Raw genomic sequence first — 13,961 nt, forward strand, 5'->3', positions numbered from 1 at the left:
CCTGCTTACAGATAACAATACCATCTAAGTGTACCTTTTAAGGGAAACGGAACCAGTGTGATTCATTTGATCATGTTTTTTCCCAATCAGGCCGCAGTGGAAGTCTTTGGTCTGGTCCAGGAGTTACTTCCTGCTGTCTCCGCTTTGAACCAGAAGTATGCCCCACTGGCTTTCAACCCCAACCAATCAACAGACAGCACCACGGGCAACCAGCTGGAGCAGGGCCTATCGGCATGCACCACCTCCAGTCACTATGCTATAATAGAGAGTGACCACCCTTACAAGCAGGCCGGAGTCACACAGTATATGGTAAAGCACGCACACACACACACACACGGTGAAGTGGGACTGTTCCCAACATAGGAATTCTTAGTCAAGGGTAAAGAAAAGTATATATCTAGCAGAACTGGACATATTGTATGAACCAGGACTTTTTAAAAATGTGGATCACCATTAACCTTTGCAGAAGCATCAGCTACTCTTCCTACGCATAATTGTTTCATGGCTTTAACCATCCTCTCCCCCTTTACTCCTCAGGTGTCATTTCCGGACTGCGTGCGGTGGACCACCATCGAGTTTGACCCCCAGTGTGGCACAGCCCAGCCAGAGGATGTCCTTCGCCTGCTCATCCCCAGCCATTCGCTCCACATGTCCAGCCTGAGCACCAAGCCCCTGGCCCACGACACCATCAACACCTGGGTGGAGCTCAAGAAGATCTCTGGCTCCAATGGCTGGCCTACCACTGTCCTAGTGCTGCCAGGTAAGATAAAAGCGGTCCAATGCTTAATTACTTAATTTCAAACCGATTTGCGGGTTTTTCAAACCGATTTGCGATTTGAGGGTGTTTTGTTTCAGTAGGAAGGCATTTGACCAGCTAAGTCAAATGACACGCTAGGAAACAAGTCATTTGAACCAATCAAAGGTTAGGTTATTGATCAGGGCAGCTCAATCTCTTCAATGGACAGCTCTGCTAAGCCACTTGCCACAGCTACTTTAATTATTCTCAGCTGACCGACAATAAAGTAGTCCCCCTGTCCTCCCTGCTGACAATATCACAGCATCACCCTTCTGTTCTTCCTTTGGGATCCCAGGAAACGAGGCCCTGTTCTCCTTAGAAACTGCCTCTGACTACGTAAAAGACGAGAAGGCTTGTTTCTACGGCTTCAAGTGTGTTGCCGTGGGTTACGAATTCAACCCCGGACCAGATGAGGTAAGGGGGAACTTTGTTTTGCTATGTTAAAAGGGTAGTTTACCCAAAAACAAGATTTACCCACTTTTCCTATTGTACTTTAATTTGTTGGCAAATACATGTTTTTACAACAAATTATACGTGTGTGTGTGTGTGTGTGTGTGTGTGTGTGTGTGTGTGTGTGTGTGTGTGTGTGTGCGCGCACACGTTTCAGGGTATTATCCAGCTGGAGAAGGAGCTGGCATACTTGGGCAGTGTGTGTGCTGCTGCTCTGATGAAGAAGGATCTGGCTCTTGGTGAGGGAGATCATAGAACATTGCAAAACCGATGGGTAACACAGGAGAACTCATATTGAGCATGTACTGTATCAACTCATATTCTTTCAATACAAGTATTAGGTGCTTGTTCTCATTATTGAAGATGCAGTAAAATGTATTTGAACCTTTACACAATGGAGCAGAATTTTCTGTTTTCTCTTTTCACAACTGGTTCATAACTATTTCAGGCCATTTTGTGACTTTAAAGGGAAAATTCTAAATGTCATTTTTTTCTTGGTCCTGTGCAATTGTAAATCATACAAATCATACAAATACACTTGTTATCACCAAACTTTTTTTTCTATTTAATCTTAGAAATAGTGCCAATATATTTGACTGCAACTGTATACAGGTGAAGTCGTAAGTTTACATACACTTAGGTTGGAGTCATTAAAAGTTGTTTTTCAACCACTCCACACATTTCTTGTTAACAAACTAGATTTGACAAGTCGGTTAGGACATCTACTTTGTGCATGACACAAGTCATTTTTCCAACGATTGTTTACAGACCGATTATTTCACTTATAATTCACTGTATTACAATTCCAGTGGGTCAGAAGTTTACATACACTAAGTTGACTGGGCCTTTAAACATCTTGGAAAATTCCAGAAAATGATGTCATGGCTTTAGAAGCTTCTGATAGGCTAATTGACATAATTTGAGTCAATTGGAGGTGTACCTGTGGATGTATTTCAAGGCCTACCTTCAGACTCAGTGCGTCTTTGCGTCTTTGCTTGACATCATGGGAAAATCAAAAGAAATCAGCCAAGACCTCAGATAAAAATAGTAAACTTCCACAAGTCTGGCTCATCCTTGGGAGCAACTTCCAAATGCCTGAAGGTACCACATTCATCTGTACAAACAATAGTACGCAAGTATAAACACCATGGGACAGCACAGCCGTCATACCGCTCAGGAAGGAGACGTATTCTGTCTACTAGAGATGAACGAACTTCGGTGCGAAAAGTGCAAATCAATCCCAGAACAACATCAAAGGTTTGCAACTGCACATGGGGACAAAGATCGTACTTTTTGGAGAAATGTCCTCTGGTCTGATGAAACTAAAATGGGACTGTTTGGCCATAATGACGATTGTTATGTTTGGAGGAAAAAGGGGGAGGCTTGCAAGCCAAAGAACACCAACCCAACCGTGAAGCACAGGGGTGGCAGCATCATGTTGTGGGGGTGCTTTGCTGCAGGAGAGACTGGTGCACTTCACAAAATACATGGCGTCACAAGGAAGGAAAATTATGTGGATATATTGAAGCAACATCTCAAGACCTCAGTCAGGAAGTTAAAGGTTGGTCGCAAATGGGTCTTCCAAATGGACAATGACCCCAAGCATACTTCCAAAGTTGTGGCAAAATGGCTTAAGGACAACAAAGTCAAGGTATTGGAGTGGCCATCACAAAGCCCTGACCTCAATCCTATTGAAAATGTGTGGGCAGAACTGAAAAAGTGTGTGCGAGCAAGGAGGCCTTACAAACCTGACTCAGTTACACCAGTTCTGTCAGGAGGAATGGGCCAAAATTCACCCAACTTATTGTGGGAAGCTTGTGGAAGGCTACCCGAAACGTTTGACCCAAGTTAAATAATTTAAAGGCAATGCTACCAAATACTAATTGAGTGTATGTAGACTTCTGACCCACTGGGAATGTGATGAAAGAAATAAAAGCTGAAATCACTCTCTGCTATTATTTTGACATTTCAATTTTTTTAAATAAAGTGGTGATCCTAACTGATCCTTACATGGATTAAATGTAAGGAATTGTGATCTGAGTTTAAATGTAGTTGACTAAACTATATGTAAACTTCTGACATCAACGGTATGTGCATGTTTTGCCCCTAATGGCATATCATATTTTATCCTCTGTGCTTTTTTTTCCAGGGAATGAACTTGAAGAAGACCTTGAGATTCTTGAAGAGGCCTCTCTCCAGGTATTCTGATGCCATTTGACTTTTTCATAATCACATTGTGACATAACTAAAGCTCTCAAGTGTGTAAGCACTAGGTATGAAAAAGACGGCCAGTCCTCAAACGTATCATCAAGCCTCTGTCAGCATGTAACGATGACATACAGTGCTGCTTGAAAGTATGTGAACAGATGTTTTTCGGCCTTTTTGATCTGACATAACAGGTTTACATTTACCAATACCATTTATTGGTGTAGAGGAATCATGCCTGTAGTTGAAAAACACAATTAAAAAGGAATTACTGCAGGTTAAAAAATAAGTGAACTTCAAGTTGCATTGGTTAAATCAAGTGGTAGTAGAGTCAGGGGGGTTAATAATTGGGTACCAAATGAACCAATCAAAGGAGAGCTCTTCCGGAAAGAGTTTGGCTGGTACTCTGATAAATAGAGATAAGAAACCTGGTCAGTTTGGTGTTACCAATTCAGGTGAATGCAAAGCACACCATGCTGAGAGGAAAGGAGATCTCAGAGGACATCAGGACAAGGCTAGTGAGAGCACAGTCTGCGGAGGCTATAAAATCATTTAAAAAAGATTTGAGCTCCATCAGTCCACTGAGGCAAATAATTTACAAATGGAGAGCATTTAACATGACAGCAACTCTGCCTAGAAGTGAACGCCCTTCCAAAACCCACATTTTTAATCTAGAGATGCAGACCTCCCTTGCTGCATCTCCGGTAACTTTGCATGCTTCAACAGTAAGAAGAACATTGAATAGAAATGCCATTCATGGGAGGGTTGCTAGGAAGAAGCCTCTGCTGTCAAAAAATAACCAAACTGCCCATCTTACCTTTGCCAGAGACCACCTGGACAAACTTATTATTTTTTTATACCCCTTTTTCTCCTTAATTTTGTGGTATTCAATTGGTAGTTAGTCTTGTCTCATCGCTGCAACTCCCGTACGGACTCGAGAGGCGAAGGTCGAGAGCCCAACCAACCCAACCAAACTGCACTGCTTCTTGACACAATGCCCACTTAACCTGGAAGCCAGCCGCACCAATGTGTCGGAGGAAACACAGTACACCTGGTGGCCGTGTCTGTGCGCACTGTGCCCGGCCCGCTAGTGCATGATGGGACAAGGACATCCCTGCCGGCCAAACATTCCCCTAACCCGGACGATGCTGTGCCAATTGTGAGCCGCCTCATGGGTCTACCAGTCGCGACCGGCTGCAACAGATCCTGGACCCAGAATCTCTAGTGGCACAGCTGGCACTGCGATGCAATGCTTTAGACCATTGTGCCACTCCGGAGGCCACCACCTGGACAAACCTGAAGGTTTCTGGAAGTCCATTCTCTGGACCGATGAGTCCAAAATTGAACTTTTTGTTCACAATCAACACCGCTACATTTTGCGATAACCCAACACTGCCTACCACCAAAATAACCTTATCCCAACAGTCAAGGATGGTGGTGGGAATGTCAAGATCTGGGGCTGCTTTGCCTCCTCTGGACCTGGACGACTCCACATCATTAAGGGAACCATGGGTTCTGAGGTATACCAGGAGACTCTGGAACAGAACGTCAGGCCATCAGTCAAGGAGCTAAAGCTGGGTCGAAAATGGGTCTTCCATCAAGACAACGACACAAAGTATTCAAATAAGTCTACCAAAGAATGGCTCAGGAGAAAGAAGATTTGTGTTTTGGATTGGCCATGTCAAAGTCCTGACCTAAATCCAATTTGAGATGTGGCAGGACCTGAAGCAGGCAGTTCATGCCAGACCCCCCTCAAACCTCATTCAATTGGCTGAGTTCTGTAAGGAGGAGTTGGCAAATATCCCTCAAAACATATGTCAGAGACTGATTACTGGCTATAGGAGACGTTTACTCCAAGTTATCGCTGCTGATGTAGGTTCCTCAAACTATTGGGGTTCACATAGTTTTGCACACATCAAATCTGAGTTTCGGTTAAATAAACCACTTTTGTTAAATAAACAATGAAAATATATCATGTATTTCTGTTTCTGTCATTTACTTGGAATGTCTTTATTACGAATTGGGGTTTATGTTAATATTTATAACAAATTAATGACCAGCCCTGTAGGGTTCTCATACTTTAAAGCAAGACTGTACTACCCTCTCCTTCCCCCTTTCCCTCTCACTCCAGGTGTGTAAGGCCCACTCAGGTATCCTGGGCAAGGGCCTGGCCTTGTCCCACTCCCCCACAATCCTGGAAGCTCTGGAGGGCAACCTGCCCCTGCACCTGCAGACCAACGAGCACTCCTTCCTGGAGGACTTCATTACCTGTGTGCAGAACTCCAGCGGAGGACGCCTGGCCAGGTGAGAGAGATGGAGACGGCATGTAGACACAAACACACAGGCACACATGCTCACGTACACACACTGCGTTAAACAAAGCTCAGCACATAGCCAGGTAAGCTGTGAAGAACAGCTATGAATATTCTCACGTTGTGGTACATTTCTTTGTCTCTTTGCCAGGTTGTAAATAAATATATGAATAAAGAAATGTACCCCCCCTCCCCCAGGTGGCTGCAACCGGACTCCTACGCGGACCCCGAGAAGACATCTCTGATCCTGAACAAGGACCACATCTGCTGCGGCTGGCCCACCACAGTGGCCGTCCAGACCAAAGACCAGTACGGAGACGTGGTGCATGTGCCCAACATGAAGGTCAGGGTTTTGAATTGTTCTGTTCTTACTTCATGTCATAGAAAGCCTACATCGTCACATGATTGTTTGTAGTGACAGATTAGACCCAAAACATACACTTATGTTTGCCGCACACTACCTATTCAGAATGTTAACTAACCTGCCATTCAGACTGGCTACCAAGCCACTGAAATTTGCTTTCATTTGGGACATTTTCAAGTCTGGTCACAAGCTCTCTAGTTGCTGACCATTAAGTCGCTGAGTGTCCCCTTGTGTGCATGGAAAATGACTGGTTGCTGGTAGCTAGATCACTGATAGCCTCACCAGATTTGAATCCACTGTAATGTTATCAGATGTTCATTGTGAACATAAAATAAATAGAATATGTTAGCTAACATTTGCGAACTGTACACCTTGTTGAAGGCATCCCATGTCTTTCCCTCTACTCTCCCCCAGGTGGAGGTGAAGGCGGTGCCCGTCTCCCAGAAGAAGTCCATGCAGCAGGAGTGCGTGAGGACGCTGCAGCGTCTCCCAGGCAGCACCAACCCCTCCTCCTCGGGCACTGCTGACCTGACCTTCGGGGGCCTGCCCATGCCCAAGCTGGACGCCACTTACGAGCCCATGATCGTCAAGGAGGCGCGCTACATCGCCATCACAATGATGAAGGTTGGGCAACCATAAACCTGTGACCTTAGAGATCAAACGGATTTGTTTAGATGTTTATATTAAAATGAATGTTTTATCTTTATGCATTGGACTGAAATGTATTTATTAGCTTGTATGTGAAGAATAGTGGTCTATTTTCTACCTGGGCCCTTGTTCACCTCCCTCCACATATCTTCTAGATCTGGAGGGGAAAGCAACATGGCAGAACCTAGGTGAAGCTGTTGCTCACCGTGTTTCCTTGTGAAATGATAGAGAAGTGGTTTGTTTTTAGCGCGTAACCAACCTGTATTATGTTTTTGACACCGTGCTTATCCTCTTTGTCCAGGCCTATGAGAACTACTCGTTCGAGGAGCTTCGCTTTGCTTCGCCCTCTCCAAAGAGGTAATGGATGAGAAAGTTCAATCAAGTGCAGCAAAAGTAATTGAATGTAAACAAACTCATTTACAATTGAGTCATTTAGCAGACACTCTTATCCAGAGCGACTTGAGTGCATACATTTTCGTACACCATTTGAACCTAGGTTTGATGACATGAAAAGTGGATTTGGATTTAAACGTTTTCATCCCTGTGCCTCTCCCCCGCCAGGCCCAGTGAGAACATGTTGATCTGGGCCAACACAGACGGGACCTACAGCGCCAACTGGACCCCCGGGGCTGTGGGCCTCTATACCATCCACGTCACCATTGACAGCATCGAGATCGGTAAACCAGACCAGGGTTGGGGTCACTTCTAATTATATTCAGTCATTTCATTGTAATAAGTGAACAGAAATTCAAATCCCAGTTCCCATTTCCTCTATTGAAATTGGACTAGAGGTCAAGTCAGGTCAACATACCTTGTGTCAATGTGTAATTTTTGAGTTTCTGTTAATTGAAGGTTTGGCACAAGCACTCAAAAAATGTACGTTGGTATTGTGTTTAGTCTAAGATTAGAGAAAATACATGTATTAGTTAGTACAATGTATTCAACATATATTAGTTGTTAATATTAATGAAAGTTATCTGCTAGCTGAGTGTTGACTATGTGTGTGTTTAACCCACTAGATGCTGGTCTGGAGGTGGAGGTGAAAGACCCTCCTAAAGGCATGATCCCACCCGGCACACAGATGGTTAAACCCAAGGCCGAGCCCCAACCTAGCAAGGTGAGACCGACACACCTGACCCCACACATGCTCATCTGAGAACAGACCAAAGAACCTGAAAACACACCGTCATAGCCAGTAGTGTCTGTTGTGTGTTCATTTACTGTTTTGTATCGGGTCCTCTGTTGTTTACTCCAGGTGTTGTCTGGGTGGAGTCCATAGGATAATTGTTTTCACGTCTTGTTCACTCTCATTCTAACTGGTGCTTATCTGTGTGGACATTTATAATGAAGAACATTGTGTTGTGTGAGGATGATATGTTTAATACAGTGAATATTTTCTACTGTCACAAACCATGTTCTGTATCATTGTTTTTGGAGCTCACTAATATCAAACAGACAATGGGGAAACAAACTGCACATTTCCAATCAGCTCTTTGTAGCTCCTTCTGATCTCGTGTACAGTGGATCATATCCAGCACCATCAGAGAACTGGGTGGATGGTAGGGTTTATTATTGTTTGAATATTTTTAGTTCTTTATTTAACCAGGGAATTTTTATTGAGATGATGAACAACTCTTGTTTCAAGTCAACCCTGTGTTTGGACTGACCGACCAGCAGTGTCTCCCGAATGGAGTACTTCTACGCTTTCTCCCACTATTTTGCTTTGTGGGCATGCCTATATGTGTGTGTGTGTGTGTGTGAATGTATAGATTGTTTGTGTGTGTATGTGAATGTATAGATTGTTTGTATGTCTGTCTCTGCAGTGTGTGTGTCTGTCCTCTTCCCCTCTGCTGACACTTCTTTTTCTCTTTCCCCTCCTGAGGTTCCTGCAGCTCACTGTCTCCCTGTCTCTCCTCTGCTTCTCTCAGGTCCGCAAATTTGTGTCCAAGGACAGTGCAGGCCTCCGCGTGCGTAGTCACCCCTCCCTGCAGAGCGAACAGATAGGCATAGTGCAAGTCAATGGCACCGTCACCTTCATTGATGAGGTAAACTGCTCTAGACCAGGCGATTTGATCATGTCATAGCTTTACTCTTTCCTTTGACCTTTTTTCTGGTTTGTTGTCCGTTTTCTCCTTGATTTTGTTCTCTATTTGAATTAACTAGGACTGAATCCTAACTTGGGATCCAAGTGTGTAACCTTAACCCTTTACACTCTTGGGAATTAGCCTGTATGAATAGGGCTAAATTGAAATGTTTCCTACAGAAGAAATATGAAAAGCGTATGCATTAAGCATGGTTGTAATTGAAAGGGAACCGTTTGTAGATTATTTTTAGACATACGGTGAGGGCACAACATTCCACCTGACACAAGACTGAATCCAAACATTACACTGTTGATTTTATGTGCATTTTACATTTCCTGTACTTTTCGCCGCATTTGTTGATAAATAAAATCAGAAAATACTCTGTAAAATTCAGTAAGATAAGAATATTCATGGGAAACGTGGGGTAAGTACAACATAAGACAAAGCTTAGCTTTTCTAGCTAAGCTATAAAATATGATATTAGTATAAGGCTTTGACAATGCGGATCATCATTTTGGTGCGCACAGAAAGAAGTCATGAGTGCATTCAGTTGCGTGTGCCGTGGCAAATTTTCTTCAAAATAGACAAAACAGACTCATTCTGTTCAGAACAACCCAGGGTATGACACCATGTCATCTGGTAACTGTCCATCAACCAGGCTCATTCTGTTCAGAACAACCCAGGGTATGCTACCATGTCATCTGGTAACTGTCCATCAACCAGGCTCATTCTGTTCAGAACAACCTAGGGTATGCTACCATGTCATCTGGTAACTGTCCATCAACCAGGCTCATTCTGTTCAGAACAACCCAGGGTATGCTACCATGTCATCTGGTAACTGTCCATCAACCAGGCTCATTCTGTTCAGAACAACCCAGGGTATGCTACCATGTCATCTGGTAACTGTCCATCAACCAGGCTCATTCTGTTCAGAACAACCCAGGGTATGACACCATGTCATCTGGTAACTGTCCATCAACCAGGCTCATTCTGTTCAGAACAACCCAGGGTATGACACCATGTCATCTGGTAACTGTCCATCAACCAGGCTCATTCTGTTCAGAACAACCCAGGGTATGCTACCATGTCATCTGGTAACTGTCCATCAACCAGGCTCATTCTCTTCAGGACAACCCAGGGTATGACACCATGTCATCTGGTAACTGTCCATCAACCAGGCTCATTCTGTTCAGAACAACCCAGGGTATGACACCATGTCATCTGGTAACTGTCCATCAACCAGGCTCATTCTCTTCAGGACAACCCAGGGTATGACACCATGTCATCTGGTAACTGTCCATCAACCAGGCTCATTCTCTTCAGGACAACCCAGGGTATGACACCATGTCATCTGGTAACTGTCCATCAACCAGGCTCATTCTCTTCAGGACAACCCAGGGTATGACACCATGTCATCTGGTAACTGTCCATCAACCAGGCTCATTCTCTTCAGGACAACCCAGGGTATGACACCATGTCATCTGGTAACTGTCCATCAACCAGGCTCATTCTGTTCAGAACAACCCAGGGTATGCTACCATGTCATCTGGTAACTGTCCATCAACCAGGCTCATTCTCTTCAGGACAACCCAGGGTATGACACCATGTCATCTGGTAACTGTCCATCAACCAGGCTCATTCTGTTCAGAACAACCCAGGGTATGCTACCATGTCATCTGGTAACTGTCCATCAACCAGGCTCATTCTGTTCAGAACAACCCAGGGTATGCTACCATGTCATCTGGTAACTGTCCATCAACCAGGCTCATTCTGTTCAGAACAACCCAGGGTATGACACCATGTCATCTGGTAACTGTCCATCAACCAGGCTCATTCTGTTCAGAACAACCCAGGGTATGCTACCATGTCATCTGGTAACTGTCCATCAACCAGGCTCATTCTGTTCAGAACAACCCAGGGTATGACACCATGTCATCTGGTAACTGTCCATCAACCAGGCTCATTCTGTTCAGAACAACCCAGGGTATGCTACCATGTCATCTGGTAACTGTCCATCAACCAGGCTCATTCTGTTCAGAACAACCCAGGGTATGCTACCATGTCATCTGGTAACTGTCCATCAACCAGGCTCATTCTGTTCAGAACAACCCAGGGTATGACACCATGTCATCTGGTAACTGTCCATCAACCAGGCTCATTCTGTTCAGAACAACCCAGGGTATGCTACCATGTCATCTGGTAACTGTCCATCAACCAGGCTCATTCTGTTCAGAACAACCCAGGGTATGACACCATGTCATCTGGTAACTGTCCATCAACCAGGCTCATTCTGTTCAGAACAACCCAGGGTATGCTACCATGTCATCTGGTAACTGTCCATCAACCAGGCTCATTCTGTTCAGAACAACCCAGGGTATGACACCATGTCATCTGGTAACTGTCCATCAACCAGGCTCATTCTGTTCAGAACAACCCAGGGTATGCTACCATGTCATCTGGTAACTGTCCATCAACCAGGCTCATTCTCTTCAGGACAACCCAGGGTATGACACCATGTCATCTGGTAACTGTCCATCAACCAGGCTCATTCTGTTCAGAACAACCCAGGGTATGACACCATGTCATCTGGTAACTGTCCATCAACCAGGCTCATTCTGTTCAGAACAACCCAGGGTATGCTACCATGTCATCTGGTAACTGTCCATCAACCAGGCTCATTCTGTTCAGAACAACCCAGGGTATGACACCAAGTCATCTGGTAACTGTCCATCAACCAGGCTCATTCTGTTCAGAACAACCCAGGGTATGCTACCATGTCATCTGGTAACTGTCCATCAACCAGGCTCATTCTCTTCAGGACAACCCAGGGTATGACACCATGTCATCTGGTAACTGTCCATCAACCAGGCTCATTCTGTTCAGAACAACCCAGGGTATGCTACCATGTCATCTGGTAACTGTCCATCAACCAGGCTCATTCTGTTCAGAACAACCCAGGGTATGACACCATGTCATCTGGTAACTGTCCATCAACCAGGCTCATTCTGTTCAGAACAACCCAGGGTATGCTACCATGTCATCTGGTAACTGTCCATCAACCAGGCTCATTCTCTTCAGGACAACCCAGGGTATGACACCATGTCATCTGGTAACTGTCCATCAACCAGGCTCATTCTGTTCAGAACAACCCAGGGTATGCTACCATGTCATCTGGTAACTGTCCATCAACCAGGCTCATTCTCTTCAGGACAACCCAGGGTATGACACCATGTCATCTGGTAACTGTCCATCAACCAGGCTCATTCTGTTCAGAACAACCCAGGGTATGACACCATGTCATCTGGTAACTGTCCATCAACCAGGCTCATTCTCTTCAGGACAACCCAGGGTATGACACCATGTCATCTGGTAACTGTCCATCAACCAGGCTCATTCTCTTCAGGACAACCCAGGGTATGACACCATGTCATCTGGTAACTGTCCATCAACCAGGCTCATTCTCTTCAGGACAACCCAGGGTATGACACCATGTCATCTGGTAACTGTCCATCAACCAGGCTCATTCTCTTCAGGACAACCCAGGGTATGACACCATGTCATCTGGTAACTGTCCATCAACCAGGCTCATTCTGTTCAGAACAACCCAGGGTATGCTACCATGTCATCTGGTAACTGTCCATCAACCAGGCTCATTCTCTTCAGGACAACCCAGGGTATGACACCATGTCATCTGGTAACTGTCCATCAACCAGGCTCATTCTGTTCAGAACAACCCAGGGTATGCTACCATGTCATCTGGTAACTGTCCATCAACCAGGCTCATTCTGTTCAGAACAACCCAGGGTATGCTACCATGTCATCTGGTAACTGTCCATCAACCAGGCTCATTCTGTTCAGAACAACCCAGGGTATGACACCATGTCATCTGGTAACTGTCCATCAACCAGGCTCATTCTGTTCAGAACAACCCAGGGTATGCTACCATGTCATCTGGTAACTGTCCATCAACCAGGCTCATTCTGTTCAGAACAACCCAGGGTATGACACCATGTCATCTGGTAACTGTCCATCAACCAGGCTCATTCTGTTCAGAACAACCCAGGGTATGCTACCATGTCATCTGGTAACTGTCCATCAACCAGGCTCATTCTGTTCAGAACAACCCAGGGTATGCTACCATGTCATCTGGTAACTGTCCATCAACCAGGCTCATTCTGTTCAGAACAACCCAGGGTATGACACCATGTCATCTGGTAACTGTCCATCAACCAGGCTCATTCTGTTCAGAACAACCCAGGGTATGCTACCATGTCATCTGGTAACTGTCCATCAACCAGGCTCATTCTGTTCAGAACAACCCAGGGTATGACACCATGTCATCTGGTAACTGTCCATCAACCAGGCTCATTCTGTTCAGAACAACCCAGGGTATGCTACCATGTCATCTGGTAACTGTCCATCAACCAGGCTCATTCTGTTCAGAACAACCCAGGGTATGACACCATGTCATCTGGTAACTGTCCATCAACCAGGCTCATTCTGTTCAGAACAACCCAGGGTATGCTACCATGTCATCTGGTAACTGTCCATCAACCAGGCTCATTCTCTTCAGGACAACCCAGGGTATGACACCATGTCATCTGGTAACTGTCCATCAACCAGGCTCATTCTGTTCAGAACAACCCAGGGTATGACACCATGTCATCTGGTAACTGTCCATCAACCAGGCTCATTCTGTTCAGAACAACCCAGGGTATGCTACCATGTCATCTGGTAACTGTCCATCAACCAGGCTCATTCTGTTCAGAACAACCCAGGGTATGACACCAAGTCATCTGGTAACTGTCCATCAACCAGGCTCATTCTGTTCAGAACAACCCAGGGTATGCTACCATGTCATCTGGTAACTGTCCATCAACCAGGCTCATTCTCTTCAGGACAACCCAGGGTATGACACCATGTCATCTGGTAACTGTCCATCAACCAGGCTCATTCTGTTCAGAACAACCCAGGGTATGCTACCATGTCATCTGGTAACTGTCCATCAACCAGGCTCATTCTGTTCAGAACAACCCAGGGTATGACACCATGTCATCTGGTAACTGTCCATCAACCAGGCTCATTCTGTTCAGAACAACCCA

General features: G+C 45.1%; 1 protein-coding gene across 20 annotated transcripts in view; it reads left to right on the plus strand.

Moving 5' to 3' along the window:
* mycbp2 (MYC binding protein 2) overlaps nucleotides 1-13,961 on the plus strand; it is a 316,135-nt gene that overhangs the window by 232,197 nt on the left and 69,977 nt on the right. For 12 of the 20 annotated variants that reach the window (XM_090215105.1, XM_090215118.1, XM_021578602.3 and 9 more), the window contains exons 38-49: nucleotides 91-309; nucleotides 538-760; nucleotides 1,092-1,210; nucleotides 1,404-1,485; nucleotides 3,396-3,445; nucleotides 5,583-5,755; nucleotides 5,962-6,106; nucleotides 6,542-6,751; nucleotides 7,077-7,132; nucleotides 7,337-7,452; nucleotides 7,795-7,892; nucleotides 8,704-8,820. In XM_090215105.1, coding sequence (XP_090071231.1) covers nucleotides 91-309; nucleotides 538-760; nucleotides 1,092-1,210; nucleotides 1,404-1,485; nucleotides 3,396-3,445; nucleotides 5,583-5,755; nucleotides 5,962-6,106; nucleotides 6,542-6,751; nucleotides 7,077-7,132; nucleotides 7,337-7,452; nucleotides 7,795-7,892; nucleotides 8,704-8,820 — 1,608 coding nt within the window. Of the gene's footprint in view, nucleotides 1-90; nucleotides 310-537; nucleotides 761-1,091; nucleotides 1,211-1,403; nucleotides 1,486-3,395; nucleotides 3,446-5,582; nucleotides 5,756-5,961; nucleotides 6,107-6,541; nucleotides 6,752-7,076; nucleotides 7,133-7,336; nucleotides 7,468-7,794; nucleotides 7,893-8,703; nucleotides 8,821-13,961 lie in introns of all 20 variants that reach the window. The other 8 variants (XM_090215106.1, XM_090215110.1, XM_090215108.1 and 5 more) reach the window with 1 other exon arrangement.

Source organism: Oncorhynchus mykiss, chromosome 22 (genome assembly GCF_057628025.1).
Source record: "Oncorhynchus mykiss isolate SJ-2025 chromosome 22, ASM5762802v1, whole genome shotgun sequence".
Classification (NCBI taxonomy): domain Eukaryota; kingdom Metazoa; phylum Chordata; class Actinopteri; order Salmoniformes; family Salmonidae; genus Oncorhynchus; species Oncorhynchus mykiss.